Source organism: Lampetra planeri, chromosome 22, assembly GCF_965212315.1.
Source record: "Lampetra planeri chromosome 22, kcLamPlan1.2.h2, whole genome shotgun sequence".
In the NCBI taxonomy this organism is placed as follows: Eukaryota; Metazoa; Chordata; class Hyperoartia; order Petromyzontiformes; family Petromyzontidae; genus Lampetra; species Lampetra planeri.
In genome coordinates, this window is record NC_136128.1 from 3,657,349 (window position 1) to 3,674,104 (window position 16,756).

Sequence of the window (16,756 nt, forward strand, 5' to 3'; positions counted from 1 at the left end):
CCATTCGATTGCACCTGGAATTTTTTTAAGCTATCATTCTACCCATTTTTGTACGACTGTGATGCTGCTTACAGATCAGCTACCAATGAAACACTAAACAGACTAAACCTGCTTCATAATTCTGATCTTCGATTTGCAATGGATGTACGTGACGTAATTATTATTATTATGATGATAAAACAAATACAGCACAGGCGAGAGAAGAGATTGGCAGATGCAAAACAGAACATCCTGAGACCTTAGTGGACGAGTTACCAGCGGCGTTAAAATCAGACTTTATAGATTGAGCTCACGAAATATGCTACTGGGCAGCGGCCAACGGCCCTCCAGCAACACTGGGATGTGTAGAAAAAGAACCTGACGACAACAGCAGTGTGTCGAGTAGATAAAACGCAGCAAGTTGGCACAGTGAGGCGCATAGGTGGTCCATCTGCCAGTCACTCTCAGTAAAACATGCAACGTTGGGCCAGTATTGGCATTTGGTTGGACTAACATTGGCTCAACGTCCCATGTTTACTGGGCTGTGGACTGTTGCGCCAAACGCCTGTCCCAAGACCACATTTTCTGTATGCAAGCCATTGGCCACCCTGCATGGCCTCAAATTGCACACAGCTTGACACATATTTGTGGTGATATTGCTTCACCGAGTGCCAAATGATGGTTATTATTTGTTTCATTATGTGTGTTGTTGTGTGTACATGCATAGGTATGCCTTGTGTACATTACAGTGACCCCCCAGAGAAAGGTTACTCTGGATTTCTCTCTCAATGGTATCCTTCTGGTGAGTGTGTGGCTCAAAATTGGAAGGGTTCAAATTCACATCCTGACCGTGGGTCACATGCTCATCTCATCACTCTATTACATGTCTTGCAGGGTCAATAAAATAGGTACCATTGCATTATGGGAAGTAGGTTATTGTTCCCTCATGGATATACTCACGCCTAACATAGGTTTGTGGAATTTCCATATTGACGTTAAAAGGAATAGTTAAAATATGCACTTGCTTGGCCTACATAAACATTTTCTTTTGAATGTACAGGAATCACGTATACGTTGCTGATTAATTCGGGAACATATTTTCTTCTAAGTGTAATGTTTTGCAAATGCGTTTTTGTTATTGCGCATTTTTTTCGCTATTTTTTTTACCCAGGAACGTTCGTTTCTCAATCCGCTTGTCCTGGTAAGGGTCGCGGCGGCAGCATGTTGTGCACGGCGGTCTAGACTTCCCTTTCCCTGGCGTCAAACTCTATCTAGCTCATCATGGGGAATTCCCAGGCGTTCCCGGGCCAGCCGAGCGACAGCGTGTCCTGGGCTGGCCCCGGGGTCTTCGCCCAGTAGGCCGTGCTGCTGCCCGGTAGAGTTCCAGGGGGAGTCTACTGGGGGGCATCCTGACCAGGAACATAGATCGACCTGTAAACGAAGAGCTTTGTTCGAGAACTCAGCTCGCCCTTCACTACCACGGAACGGTACAGCGCCCGCAACACTGCGGACACCGCACCAATCCGCCAGCCGATCTCCCGCTCCAACTTACCATTACTCGCAAAAGAGACCCCGAGGTACTTAAACGCCTCGTAAGCCGGTTGGGCCCAGCTCTATTTTGCAATGTAATACATGCGTAGTGCATACCGCCGAAAATGTCTATGCCATGCAGCTCCACTTCCATTTCGTGTGGGCACTGCGCACGCGTTAGGTGGATGTAGCGTAAGGTGCTACGTTTTATAAATTATGATAGTGCCCCTGGTAAAAGTAAAAAACGCAAAGGAAAAGTATTCATTTAGAGGTTAAATAAGAAGTTTTCAAGTAGGTGATATTGCAATAAATATTGGCCTATTGACAGCTTCGGTGAGAACTATTTAAGTTAATGCGGAATAATTTTTTCTAGAATGTGCTCAAAACGTGGCACCTTTAACTGCCACTAAAATAACTCTTACAGCAAATGTGGAATTCTAAAAAATATGGAAATACTTTTAAGTGTCTGGATTGAAGATCAAAATCAGCATAGCTCTTCAACCATCTCTGGAAAGTTTTATTTAATTATATGTATTTATTATTAGTTGAAATGTATGTTAACCAATAATCGTAAGCATTTTTGTACACTTCATGACATTTGATCATGCATTTCCTATCCGTAAATATTGACTAGGAACACAACCCCTGATTTTAACATTATATCTGAGAGAAATTAGAGTTCTTTTTAAGTAGTTTAGAGTTAAGTAACATGTCCCAGGAACTCCTCCCTGACATTTCGATGGGGGTTCCCGTATTTTGAAGGTGGTGCACGAATTGCTGATATACACCTCATGCTCAATGGTAACATAGAGCCCAATGCACAAATGGACAATCGGACTCACAAAGCTTGGATTATAAATATTGAAAGCAAATTACACAAACTGCCAGGCTCAAATTCACACAACGGAGAGTGCTCTTATCAGTGTTTGCCATGTGCCCTATTTTTCCTTTGGTCTGGCCCTCATTTTTCTGCCCAAGCAGAATCTCACTGCATCGTTGCGGCATTTGCATTGTGTGTGTGCGTTTATGCGCGTGTGCGTGTGTATGTGTAATGTAGTAACTCCACGGGAGACGACTTCACGGGTAACACACTCTTTATTTTATCAAACTTGGTTACAGGTGACTAACACCTACTTTGTATCTCGGGTGACAAACACCCACTTCGCTACTTGGCGACTAACGCCCACTGAGTTACTCGGATGACCAACATCCACTTAGTACTCGGGTGACAAACACCCACTTAGCTACTTGGCGACTAACGCCCACTGAGTTACTCGGATGACCAACATCCACTTAGTACTCGGGTGACAAACACCCACTTAGCTACTTGGCGACTAACGCCCACTGAGCTACTCGGATGACCAACATCCTCTTAGCTACTTGGCGACTAACGCCACTGAGCTACTCGGATGACCAACATCCACTTAGTACTCGGGTGACAAACACCCACTTAGCTACTTGGCGACTAACGCCCACTGAGCTACTCGGATGACCAACATCCACTTAGCTACTCGGCGACTAACGCCACTGAGCTACTCGGATGACCAACATCCACTTAGCTACTCGGCGACTAACGCCACTGAGCTACTCGGCTTCACTAGGTCTTCAGCTCCGTCTTCGGGTCTTCAACTGGGTAACTCTCCTCGAGTGCTCTCGCGCGTCCCCCTTTATACCCCACCTGCGGACGTCGCTGCGAGCACCCACTTATTCGACCAATCGCCGGGTGCTGGCTACGATCCTCTTTTCCCACATCTCATCGTGCCTCACCACTCACTCCGCGCCGCCTCGTCATCTGTCACTCCCGGCGCGCGCGTCCACACCACGCCCACAACGCGTGCCCAACCCCGCACCCCGCGCCGCCCCGTGATCCATCACTGTCACAGTCGGCGCACGTCAATACCACCACTACATCACCCCCTACCACATAGCTCGCAGCCGCCCCGGCTGCTACAAAAATTACAAACCCTCCCTGTGTGCCCCGTAACACAACACAACAACCAGAACAACAACTAAGCTAACAACACAACACGACGCGAACACCACCATCCGCAACCCTCAACCAATGCCACCGCGACAACAGAACAATATATACAAACCGGCGAGTGACAATAGCAATGTGTATACAAAAAAAATAAATGGAAATTTTTTTTTTTTTCTTTCGACTCGTGCAGTGTCCCCTTTTCTTCCGAGCGTCCCTACAACGGGACATTATCCCGGCAGAGGGGAACACCGGGCGAGCTCGGTGTAGAGCACAAAAAAACCCGTCCTCATGAAAATTGTTGAGACCTAGCCCGAGTCCGCCTTGCCGGTCCGTCGTACGGCACCAGACGCGGTTGAACGTCCGGTGGTGCCGGCGGTTCAGGAAGACATCGGCCAGGCATCGAGGACTCGTGCGTGCCCCGGGGTTCAGGCTCTCGATGGTCAGCAGCCGTCAAGCCCGAGGCACCTGGGGGTGGGTCAGGTGGAGACACGTGAGGATCAGCCTGCGACACCTCCCTCCCCGAGTCGACGGTCACATCACACGCCCGGTCGTCACGGCACAGAACGGGGTCACACGGTGCCGCATAGGGCTTCAGTCGGGAGGGGTGCACATACCAACGGCGTTTCCCCCATTTAATCTGTATACTCTGGGGCCGTGCAACCCGCACAATTTCCACCGGTCCCCTCCAAGGTCTCAACAACTTGGGGGACGTAGCCAACGGTGCATGTGGACAATGCAGCCAGGCCTTATCGCCTGGTTTCCAATCATGCGTATGCACCCTCCGCTCATGCAATTTCTCGTTTGCAATTTGCCGCGACCGCGAATTCAACCTTGCCCCCTCCCGCGCTTCAGTCAATTTGGCGATATTAAATTTGATGTGGTCTGCCAATTTAGATTTTGCACGTGGCTGGGAAATCCCCAGTTGGACGTCCATGGCCGGATCGGCCTCCCGCCCATACATAAGAAAAAATGGGGAAAACCCTGTCGCCGCATGAGGGGCCATTCGATAGGCCGCGAGTACCCCCGGCACCTGTAAGTCCCAATCAACCTGATCGTCGCAGACCTGTTGGCACAACATAGACGTAATCGTTCTGTTCAGACGCTCAACCATCCCGTCAGTCTGCGGGTGGTAGGGGGAAGTACGCACTTTCTTTGTACCCAACAGGTCGCACACCTCGCGCAACAAAACGCTCGAAAAATTCTTCCCTTGATCCGTCAGCAAGCGTTCGGGGGCGCCCTTGTCCAACACATAACCCTGGACAAAGGCGTCCGCCACCGCCGCAGCCGACTGGTTGGCGAGCGGCCATGCCATAGGCCATCGGGTGAAGTATTCCACGCCAACCAGCAGGAACCTATTTCCCCTTGGTGTAACCGGAAAGGGCCCCAAGATGTCCAACGCTACCAATTCGTTTATACGCGAAACCTGAATGGATTGCAGCGGTGGATTAGCCGCCAATGGTGGCGGTTTCCTTTTGGCGCACTCTACGCATCCCTTAAGAATATTCGCCACGTCGTTACCCATCCCCGGCCAATAATAGTCTCGCTGGATTAGGGCGAGCGTTTTGTGAAAACCCAGATGCATGAGCCGTTCATGAGCTGCCAGAACAATCCTACCCCGCATAGCAACAGGCACCACGAGCACGTGACGCCGGGACATGTTGTCCCACCTCATCAACAGGCCCTGTCTGCACACCCAGGAACCGACCCGCGCCTCCCCTTGTTCGGGAGCGCCAACTTTCCGACGCAGCGTAAGTAGGGAGCTGTCGGACATCTGGAGGCGGCCCCACTCAATGAGGGGCAACGACAACAGCGAATCCCTCCCCGTGGGGGCGTCCTTTCCCGGGGTGTCAGTGGCGGCGAGCGCAACTCCCGGGGCGCCGGCGACCGGGGGTTTGCACCGCGCTGATCCCAACAAACATGTGCAGTCCGTGCACGGCGGCAACCGCGACAAGGCGTCCGCGTTTGAGTGGCGCAACCCTTTTCGGTAAATCGTCGTGAATTGGTAGTCTTGAAGGACCTCCAACCATCGGGACAATTGGCCCGATGGCTGCGCCACGCGCATAGCGTATTGTAGAGCCGCATGGTCCGTCCGGACCGTAAAATGACGGCCGTAAAGATACGGCCTGAATTGCTGTGTAAAAAACACAATGGCTAACAATTCACGACGAGTTACGCAATAGCGTTGTTCTGCGGGGGAAAGAACCCTACTACCGTAGGCGACCACCCGTTCAACCCCCCCGACCAACTGTGAGAGCACCCCCCCGATACCCGTATTGCTGGCGTCCGTGTCAAGCAAAAACGGTTGTGTGAAATCGGGGTAACACAAGGGGGGAGCCTGCACCAAAGCGTCACGGAGGGAGCAGAACGCATCCTGCTCCTCTGCCCCCCAGTGAAATCTCACACCCTTAGCCGTCAAAGCGTGCAGGGGCTTGGCTATGGTGGCAAATTGCTTGACAAAACGACGGTAATAGGAGGCAAAACCAATGAAACTACGAACCTCCGTGACCGAGGTTGGCGTTGGCCATGAGCTGACGCAATGCGTCTTAGCAGGGTCCGTCGAGATCCCTGAACGACTCACGATATGGCCCAAATACCTGACAGATTCCCGAAGCAGAAAACATTTAGCCGGTTTAAATTTCAGCTTAGCGGAACGCATCCTGAGGAACACCGCTCTCAGTCGCTGGAGGTGCTCCTCGAAAGTCCGACTAAAGACGATAATATCGTCAAGATAAATCAAACAGGTATCCCATTGGAGGCCTGACAAAACCAATTCCATGAGTCTCTGGAACGTGGCGGGGGCGGAATGTAAGCCCATGGGCAAACGGTTGAATTCAAAAAGGCCCCCAGGTGTGCGGAAAGCAGTTTTAGGTTTAGACTCGTTATCGAGTGGCAATTGCCAAAATCCAGAAAGCAGATCGAGTGTGGAAAAAAACTGCGCTCCCGCCAAGGCATCCAGCGACTCATCCATCCTGGGGAGCGGATACGCATCCGCCATCGAGATTTTGTTTAAGCGGCGGAAATCGACACAAAACCGCAAGGACCCGTCCTGTTTCTTTACTAGGACAATAGGAGCACCCCACGGACTAGAAGAGGGCGAAATGATATCGGCCGCCAACATATCATTAACCGCCGATTGCACATGTTCCTTCTCGGCCGGGCTGAGCCGGAAAGGATTCTGACGAATAGGGGCCGCGTCCCCTGTAGCTATGTGGTGGCGCAACAGGTCAGTGCAGCCGATATCGTACTTATGTTTGCTGAACACGTCAGCAAACTCGATGAGCAAACCCCTCAATGCTCCCAATTGCACCCCGGACAAGTTAGCAGAACCCGCACACAGCGAGTCCAACCACTCAGTCCCCTCATCACTTTGAGGATGCGACTCGACAGTAAAATCTGCTTGAGCCACGAGCCGTTCCTCAACGGGCAGCGGCGCGGCGTGAGCCAGCACCGTTCCCTGCGCAATTACGGCCGGCCGCGACCCCGTATTCAGGACCATTACGAACGGCTCACTGTCCCCTCTCACCATGGTTTGAGCAACCGCTAAGTCGAGGCCCTTACTGGCCCTGTTTGACGGCCCCAACAGCACCCCCTGTGCCTCCGCACCCACCTCGAGTGGCTTCCTGAACCGAAGGGGTACTAACATTTGCGATCCCGGGGGTACCCGTACAGTGTGAGTCGCCAGCGCCTGCACCGTCGCACAAACCGTGCGCACTTTGATAGGGCTCGACAAGAAGGCAACCCGCCGACCTGACGGAAGCTCTATGCAGGCCTGATCAATAAGAATTTTGATGGGCATTTTTGACAAAAAGTCCGTACCTAGCAAACAGGGAACGGCCAGCGATGATGATACAAAAATAGGGCCCGCTAATTTAATGTCCCCAATGCAAATAGTCGCCCGAATCTGGCCGATGATCCCCAGGGATCCCCCATTCGCCGCATAAAATGGCACGTCTACCGGCAGAAGGGGTCTACTTTGGACGGGAAGGATGTTATAAATAAGGTCCGAGATGATGGTGGCCGACGCACCCGTGTCAACAAGCACCCGGACCTCAACCCCGTCAATGAACCCCGTTACCACGGACGACCCGGCTGACGCAGCCACGATCCTGTGGGCCAATTCGGACCACTCGACTGCTTGCGGGCCGCGTACGGACCCCCCCCGCCGAATTGAACCCCCGGCACCCAGCCGCGAACCCCCCACCGCGAAGCGGCGACCCGAATGTGCCGTGTTTGTGGACCGAACGTGTGAGGTGCCGCGACTTGCCGGGTTTTGTTGGGATGACTTGTGGCCCTGGTCGTCGTCCCGACGTGGTCCTGCGGTGCGCGGACGCGGGGCCCGGCACCCGGCTGCGACGTGACCCCGAAGGCCGCAGTTGTAGCAGACGACGGACGTCGTAGGTTTCGGTTGCTCCAGCTTGCGGGGCGAACGTGTGGGCGAACGACCTCCCACTCTCCACTCCCCCGGACACGGTGCAGCGAAGGCCCGCTCCTGCACCGCAGCTGGCTGAGGTTCGGCGATCGTGGCGGCCAGTGCCGCATTCCCCGGCCATTTGCAGACGACCCCCGGCCTGCGTTTGAGGACCTCGTACGCGTGAATGCTCGTGGCGATCGCCAGGGAGCAGATCTCCATCTCGTCTGCCACGTTGATGGGGACCCCCAACTCGTGGGCCAACACCAGCAGCTGCTCCGTCACCATGGCGTCCTTCCCCTCCTTATCCATGCGGGGAAAAGCCCCGTCCGCCAAGGCGAGCAGTGCCGTGCGGTAGGCTAGCGTCGTTTCCCCAGCCACCTTCCGCCGATCGTAGAACTGGTGGCGGCACGTGGAGGGCGGCCCGAACACCTTCGCCATCAGGTGTAGTGCGGCCTGGAGCGTAGAGCGGGACGACCTTGCAGCAGATGTGAAGGCTGCAAGCGCGTCGTCGTCAAGCATCGCTGGCAACGCACGCAGGGCAGTGGTGTCGGACCACCCCGACATCTCCTGATGAGCGAGGAACCTTCGTTGGAAGGCTCCCCAGTCGCCCCCATCCGCCTTGAACGCCGACAGCGCGGGCAATCTTTGCTGGAGGACCCGATCGTCGTCGACGTCGGAGAGATTTTCCCGCGCTCCGCTGGAGTTTTGTAAAATGTCGGCTCGGTTGTCAGGCGCAAAATGGAGGCCTCCGGCGCGCGCCGATGACGTGGGCTGCGCTGCGCGGAGGTGTCCGGCCACGTGGCGTCCGTCTTTCCCGCCAATCGGTGGCGGCCCCCCAAAAACGGCGGCAACCTCCAGGCTTTTGGCGCGAAGCGCCCTTTGGCGGGAATCCTCCACCGTCGCTTCCTCCACGACCCCCGCAGCCGTTTTTTCCGCTCGCCGGAACGGAGATGTCGGCCAAGACAGCGGCGGCGGCGAGTAGCAACTCCGCCAAGCGGGCGTGCGCGTCCTGGAGGCCGGTGTCGGAGGCAAGCGGAGCGTCGGCCATCACCGCGAAGTGCTGCATCGGCGGCAACTCCTCGTCCTCTACTCCCGAGGTCGGTGTCCCCGGTACGCAGTCGTCATCCCGACCTCGCTCGTGGGTACGGGTAGTCTTCCTTGTGTCCATACTTCTTGAAGACAGGTTTACTTCTGACGCCAGTTGTAATGTAGTAACTCCACGGGAGACGACTTCACGGGTAACACACTCTTTATTTTATCAAACTTGGTTACAGGTGACTAACACCTACTTTGTATCTCGGGTGACAAACACCCACTTCGCTACTTGGCGACTAACGCCCACTGAGTTACTCGGATGACCAACATCCACTTAGTACTCGGGTGACAAACACCCACTTAGCTACTTGGCGACTAACGCCCACTGAGTTACTCGGATGACCAACATCCACTTAGTACTCGGGTGACAAACACCCACTTAGCTACTTGGCGACTAACGCCCACTGAGCTACTCGGATGACCAACATCCTCTTAGCTACTTGGCGACTAACGCCACTGAGCTACTCGGATGACCAACATCCACTTAGTACTCGGGTGACAAACACCCACTTAGCTACTTGGCGACTAACGCCCACTGAGCTACTCGGATGACCAACATCCACTTAGCTACTCGGCGACTAACGCCACTGAGCTACTCGGATGACCAACATCCACTTAGCTACTCGGCGACTAACGCCACTGAGCTACTCGGCTTCACTAGGTCTTCAGCTCCGTCTTCGGGTCTTCAACTGGGTAACTCTCCTCGAGTGCTCTCGCGCGTCCCCCTTTATACCCCACCTGCGGACGTCGCTGCGAGCACCCACTTATTCGACCAATCGCCGGGTGCTGGCTACGATCCTCTTTTCCCACATCTCATCGTGCCTCACCACTCACTCCGCGCCGCCTCGTCATCTGTCACTCCCGGCGCGCGCGTCCACACCACGCCCACAACGCGTGCCCAACCCCGCACCCCGCGCCGCCCCGTGATCCATCACTGGCACAGTCGGCGCACGTCAATACCACCACTACATATGCGCGCGTGTGTGTGGCTGTAGTGTAGCGGTTAGTGCGCTGCACTATAAACCCGGCGACCCGAGTTCGATTCCCGCTCACGGCCAATACCATTGATGATTATCTGAACCGGTCCTGGGCCTCCCCTAGATCGACTCAGCCTCAAATGAGTATCTTGTGCGGTGTGTAAACATTGCCACTCGGGAGACAAAGGCGGTCGAGCGTGGTGCTGGCCACCCACCCCCTCGTGTTCTGTGCCGACCTTCATAGGTGCTCGCTAACAGCAATTGCTTCAACAATTTGTTAAGGCTTTATACGGGGGATCTTTGTCTTTGTGTGTGTGTGTGTAGCACTGTTATACAATGACAAGAATTACAATTTAAACTGGCAGTCGTTTGCAGCATGTGCCCCACTTGGCTGGTGATAAAACCCGAACCCAAGCAGTGAAAAGGCAATTCCTTTGGTGGTTCACCCGCTGGAAATGTTTGACCCTATTCCATAATTCGAGGTCTTGTTACACTTGCTGTAGATGATGGTACATTCTCTGTAAACCCAATACTTATCTTAGGAGGAGCATTGTTTCTTGCACTGTTCACGTCTGGAAGTGTAGAGTAAGTAAATACTGATGTGAAGTTTTCGTGACTGCAGAGATCCATACTCTTTTGTTCTTTCGGTAAAGTCACATAGGTATAAAATAAAATAAATTAAATCAAAATAAATTAAATCAGTGATTATAAACATCAGTGATTTAATTTATTTTATTTTATATCTACGTACCTTTACCGAAAGAACCAAAGAGTAAGTAAATACTGGAATAATACTGTTTAAAAATTATTCCGTATTACTCGAAGTCCACACGGTGCGATGTGTCAATAGTCGTTATGTGTACTGACACTAACTGTAGCTGCAAATAAATGCGTATTCAGTGTTTGCAATCTGTCCATTCGAACATCTTGATAAGCTTTACTTGAAAAAACAAAACATCTGCATGCTTTTTCAGAAATTAAGTGCAAGAAAAGTGGGGAGAAAATACTGCAGACACTGGATTTTTTTTACATGAATGCTTTTTTGTTTGGTACTTCTGAAAATTCGATTTTTTGCGATGGCGTAGAAACCATGTGGGTGTGCTGGCCCCTGCTATAGGAATGTACAATTTCTGCCATTGGTTCAGGGTGATAAACTAGAATAATCCTTGCCTCGTGTTCATTTGTAGAGAGAGAGATATTTTGACTCTTATTTGGCAAAACTATTCAACATCAAACAGAAATTAAAGTGTCTCAATGCTCAAGTGCGTACTCTATTTGGTGCTGATCATTTACCTTTGCAAATCCTGAGGCAGTAGTTAAACTCTACATTACCATGACAGGGACTATACTATCCAGAGGGTAATTTCTGTTGAGGCCCATGCCTCCAATCAACCATTTAGACTGCATTCTAGAAATCCGAGGCGGAATTTAGGAACACGTTTCTAGACAGCAACGATTGCGATGGTAGCAGTAGCAGGGATTCAGTTCCTCCCTGTAGCAATCACTGGTGGTAGTAGTGGCATCAGATCGGATATGAATGGCTGTAGTGAATTCAGATTGCCTTTAAAAAAGAATGAAGACCAACATCAATCAATGCCAAAGTCTGTAATAATGTTTAGTTTTATATCACGTTGTTCATGCAAAGGGCATCTCGCAACCAGATGCGCTTCTGAGGCTTTCTGAAATAGATTGTAATATAATATCTTTAGAACTGCTTTTTGTGTTTCGTGTTGTTGTCCTTCCCCCGCACCTCCAATTAGCATGGGAAAGAAGTACAACATACATACATACATACGAACCACAGCCAAGCGGATAGGAAACCAGGCATGAGCCGGCACCAACAATTTCCAAAGCTCTGTAGTTGTCGAATATATATTGAGATTTTTTTTCAGCCCATTAACGGTCATCTTACGAAGAAGCTGGCCCCAGCTATAGTAATCCAGTTAGTATATCCACTACTTGCAAGCATGGGGCTGTGAGGTGCCCAGAGTATAGCAATGGAGAGTGGTGCCCCTCGTATGTGTGTGGGGGGTTTTCGTGTTGTGCCGTGGTTTCCTCCAATACGCCTAAGCATCCATTGATGTGAATGTTTAAAAATCTCATCATTAGAACTTTACTGGAAAAAAAGTATTGAGGCTTCGCGAGGCATTTTGTCTTTGCATAATATTATTACAATAATTTAAAATATACAGCTACTAGGTCAAGGTTCAAATTACGAGCATATCATATTCTGTGTTCAATAAAGGAAAAGCACGTGTAGTAACTGTAGTCATATTCAGCCGCATTAGCCACAGGGTGACCCGCGATGGAGTTCCAGTGACCTTTGGGTGCCAAATTAGCATTCACACATTAATAAGAATTTGTAGCATATAATTCCGTATGCTGAATCCTCTCTACTGTGCATGACAGTGATAATAGAAATAATAATTATTAAAACCAAAGCCATACATCAGGGTTTCCCAAACTCCAGCCCTTGCGACGCATCACCACCCTCTGCCTTTCCGCGTTTACCAATTTACTTCTCCCCGTTCGAATACAAATTACACTCACGCTGCACATGCCTGATGATTGTTAAACGCATCCCACGTGATGCGCCAAGCAATTAACGCTGTCTGCGTCACGTGTAACACATACATGTGGAACGCGTGCATGCACACACACACTGAGATGTCAATCTCAATGTGAATCTGCTCTATTAATACCGATAGTTATTTTGTTTTTGTATCGGGAGTAAACGTAGCGTGGTGGTGGGTTGGGAGAACTGGAGTTTGGAAAACCCTGATTTACAATATACGTTTTATTGTATTTATTCTTATTTCTCTTCATTTTTGCCATGGTAAGGGTTTGTTTATCTGACATTGGGTCCATATGGGAAGTCAAAACTCAAGTCAAAACTGGGGCAGTGACATAGTCGAGCTGTAATATGTTCCCCGCTTGTTACAGAGATCCGCAGGCTTCCCTATATGTATGTACGTTGAACTTATTTCGCACCGTACTTAGGCAACCGTGCTAATTGGAGGTGCAGGAGAAGGACAACAAACTAAACACACATACTGTATCAGTTTTAAAGAAATGAGTTTTCAATCTCGATTTAAAAGTGCACAACTCCAGTGGCTTCCTAACATCGGAAGGAGGAGAGTTCCAGACCGCAGAAGCGCATCTGAAAGCGCACTCAGCAGTGGCCGCCTTTGTCCGATGGCTCGCCAACAGCAGCCGCTGCGAGGGTGTCCAGAGGTCGTGGGGTGGTTCATGCTCCTTGGCGAGACAAGCAAGGTATTGCTTTAAAGCTTTCGTGACTGCAAGGATTCATATTCTTGGTTCTTTCGGAAAAGTTACGTAGAAGGGAAATAATGAAATAATAAAAATGAAACAATAACTTTTTTTCACATTTTCTTGCTGTGGTTTTCACACCTGATGATGATTGCTTGTGTTGCAATCGAAACGTGAGAATTTTATTGCTTTATTTTTATTATTTTATTATTTCCCTTCTACGTGACTTTACCGAAAGAACCAAGAATACAAGGTATTGCTGTTAATTTTGTGTCAAGCACTTTGAGCGCGACCCTGTAACGTAGCGAGACCTGGTTCATATTGGAGGTATATCAACACTGCAGGTGTATCAACACCACAGGTGTGTTCACAATCAAATGCACGTAGCCTGCTTCACAGCAGATGTTAAAGATCCCGTGATGTCATTCGAAGTAGAGTCGACCATTGTGTGCCATCATCACGGTCCAAATTTGCCAGATTTAATAAAAAAAAAAGTCACACACAAATTTACTGAATTGGGAAAACACGTATTACTCGTCGCGCTGCCTAAATGCAAATTAATTAGCAGGCAGCGTAATAAATTGCACATTTTTATGGCAAGGGCCAGATTATGATTGAAGATTAAACAGTGGTGCTGTTATCGCTGGCCCCTGGCCTGGAATTGCAATTCTTCTCTCGTATTTGTAAGCAGGGAGAGGGCAGTAGCACACTGGTTACGTGCACTGTGCTCTGAATCCAGAGACCAGAGTTTCATTCCCGGTGATGACTGACATCAGTGGTGAGTGGTATCTGAACCGGTCCTGGGTCCTCCCCCATTACCACATCGAGCAGCATGGTAGGGTATGGTAAAAAGATCATCCGTTGGGTTGACCAGAGTCTGAGAAGCATTGTCTTTATCATTTATGTTAATTTGAGCTATGCAAGGGCAATTTTATTAAACACTGTTGAGCAAGTTTCCACAAGTTGCTTATGAGGAGAGCACTCTCCATGTAGTCTATATCAAATAATAAATACGGATGAAGAATGCAAGGGTTTAGTTTTATCAACAAAACGAAATACCATATCATCCATCGAGCCATAGGCTGTACAGATAAATAGTTTGTAGAGTGGTCCTGTTTTCTTCCTCAAGAAAAACCCTGGACCACTTTACTTAAACCAGTCTGATCTGCTGCATGTGTCTGTACAAGTTATGCCACTTTGTTGTGCAGTGTTACGTATTATGGGTCAGTCAGGTGCAAATATTGTCGGATTTAGTGCCATGTTAATTTGTAAATACATACATGAGCATTCATTGAGATGTATACATTACATTGCTTGTGGTGAAATCATTAATAACGATATAATATTTTAAAATTGTGACTGCTAATGTTGATGATGGCGACGACAATGATGATGTAACTCTTGATGCTGCTGCTTCCGATGATGATGAGGATTTCGATTTAAAGCTTTCGTGACTGCAGGGATTCATCTTCTTGGTTCTTTCGGTAAAGTCACGTAGAAGGGAAGTAATTAAATAATAAAAATAAAACATAATAAAATGAGCAGCCGTCTTCAGGTGAAGACGGCTGCTTGCGTTGTAGCCGAAACGTCGTGATAATTATTTCATTTTATTATGTTTTATTTTTATTATTTTATTACTTCCCTTCTACGTGACTTTACCGAAAGAACCAAGAAGATGATGAGGATGATAACGATGACGACGGCGATGATGATTCTACTATTGCTGCTAATGATGACGAGAGTGGCGTTAATAATGACGATGTTGCTGCTGCCGCTTCCTCCACTGCCGCCACTGCAAACACGTCTGAGCGGCGTTACAAAAACTCAGGCGCCTAAGCAAAACCCCATGTTCAATCTGTGTCCAAAATTCAAAGCTCTTAAAGTAACGTTGCCAAGTGGATATGTTTTATGCATGCTGCCCGCCGTGTGCGCAATGACATCGCGACTCTGCGGCTCCCTACCTCCAGTCATCACCTGCGGGCAGCCTCCGGCGGTGCTCAACGGGCGGGTCGAGGGCACGGTGTTTGACTGGGGGGCGTCCGTGGCCTACGGCTGTGCCCCCGGCTACCAGCTCTCGCACAACGCGCTGCTCTCCTGCGACGGAAGGGGGACGTGGGTCGGCGACCTCCCGCAGTGCCTGCGTGAGTCCCTGCCTGCCGGCCGTGTGCGCACATCACGATGATCCAATGAGCTACGTTTGAGCCCCAGCAATGGCAAACATCAGTGGTGAGCGATTTCCTGAGCTGGTCCATGCTCTCCTTCATCGAGCCACACTGGCCTGTGTGGTGAAGTGTGGTGAAACAAATAAGAACAATTCCAGGGCGAACATGGCATATTGAGGCCTTCATCCAGCAGTAGATTTGAGATAAGGCTGTACATTATTTAATTGGTATTATTTTACATATATTGAGAGGTCTAAACGGTTTGAGATCGTGGTCATTCATAGTGATACCAAAAGAATGACTGGGGGAAAATTAAATACATTGCTTTAATATTGGAGTAAGTTAACCAATGAATCACTTTCAGGAGAAAATTTTATTGGAAAAAGTACTTCTAGATATGTTTAAAATAATGTAATTGCATATTAGTCTCTTTTGTGTTAAATCAATTTGCAAATATTAGATTATACCCACACCATTATCTAACCCACAACAAACGAATTACCAATTATAATTTTGGTCATGAAAGCCTACGTATAAAATTAATTGAATCTCGCTCTTACCTTTTTTTCTTTTTTGGAAATTAAAACTATGGGAATAATTAACATTAAGGAATTTTGAAGCATTTGGAATTAACCAAATCATTAATATGCTCATTAATTAAATTTTTGCCTCATATTGCAATGGAAACAGCCCATTTATTATTTTGAGTTTTGTAAAATATGGCAATGAGTGGACTACGAGAGTTTGATTCTCGGCCTACACCTAACATCAGCAGTCAGCGAGGTCTTAACCAGTCCCGGGTGGCCCTCTGCCAATAGACACTGACCCACATGGAAAAGTATGGTTAAACTCCCATGCCTGGCATGACATGATGAGGCCTTCATCCAGCGATATATTTACGAAGTTATGATCTATTTTAAATGAATACTATTTAACCTGTAAATGCTTTGACTTATTGGTCATTATTAACATACAGTGTCTGTGTATGTTGAACTTCTTCAGCACTGTAAGTAGCCAACCGTGCTAATCGTAGGTGCATATTCATCGGCATTACAACTCTCACCAAAGTAATCGCAATAGCCGTGCATTTTCTGTTCAGCTCAATGGGTAACTTCATGTTTTTACATTTATATACATTTATTTTTAGTTTGCACACCATACTTTGTTTGAACAAATCAGTCAAACTTAGGAAAAAAAGAACGGGTATATACATAGCAGAATTTAATTTAATTTCATAAGTTCCCATCAATAAATAAATCAATTAATCAATTTGCTTTTTAATCAGATAAAAGCCCTTCAGCAGAGAACATTCTTTGTATGCGTACCATTTATCATTCACTTCTCGATGAAT

At 48.9% G+C, this 16,756-nt stretch overlaps 1 protein-coding gene across 1 annotated transcript in view; it reads left to right on the forward strand.

Moving 5' to 3' along the window:
• LOC144724936 (CUB and sushi domain-containing protein 1-like) overlaps positions 1-16,756 on the forward strand; it is a 684,194-nt gene that overhangs the window by 627,981 nt on the left and 39,457 nt on the right. Inside the window, exon 60 of the mRNA XM_078604260.1 lies at positions 15,211-15,384. Within this exon, the coding sequence (XP_078460386.1) occupies positions 15,211-15,384 (174 nt within the window). The remainder of the gene's footprint in view (positions 1-15,210; positions 15,385-16,756) is intronic.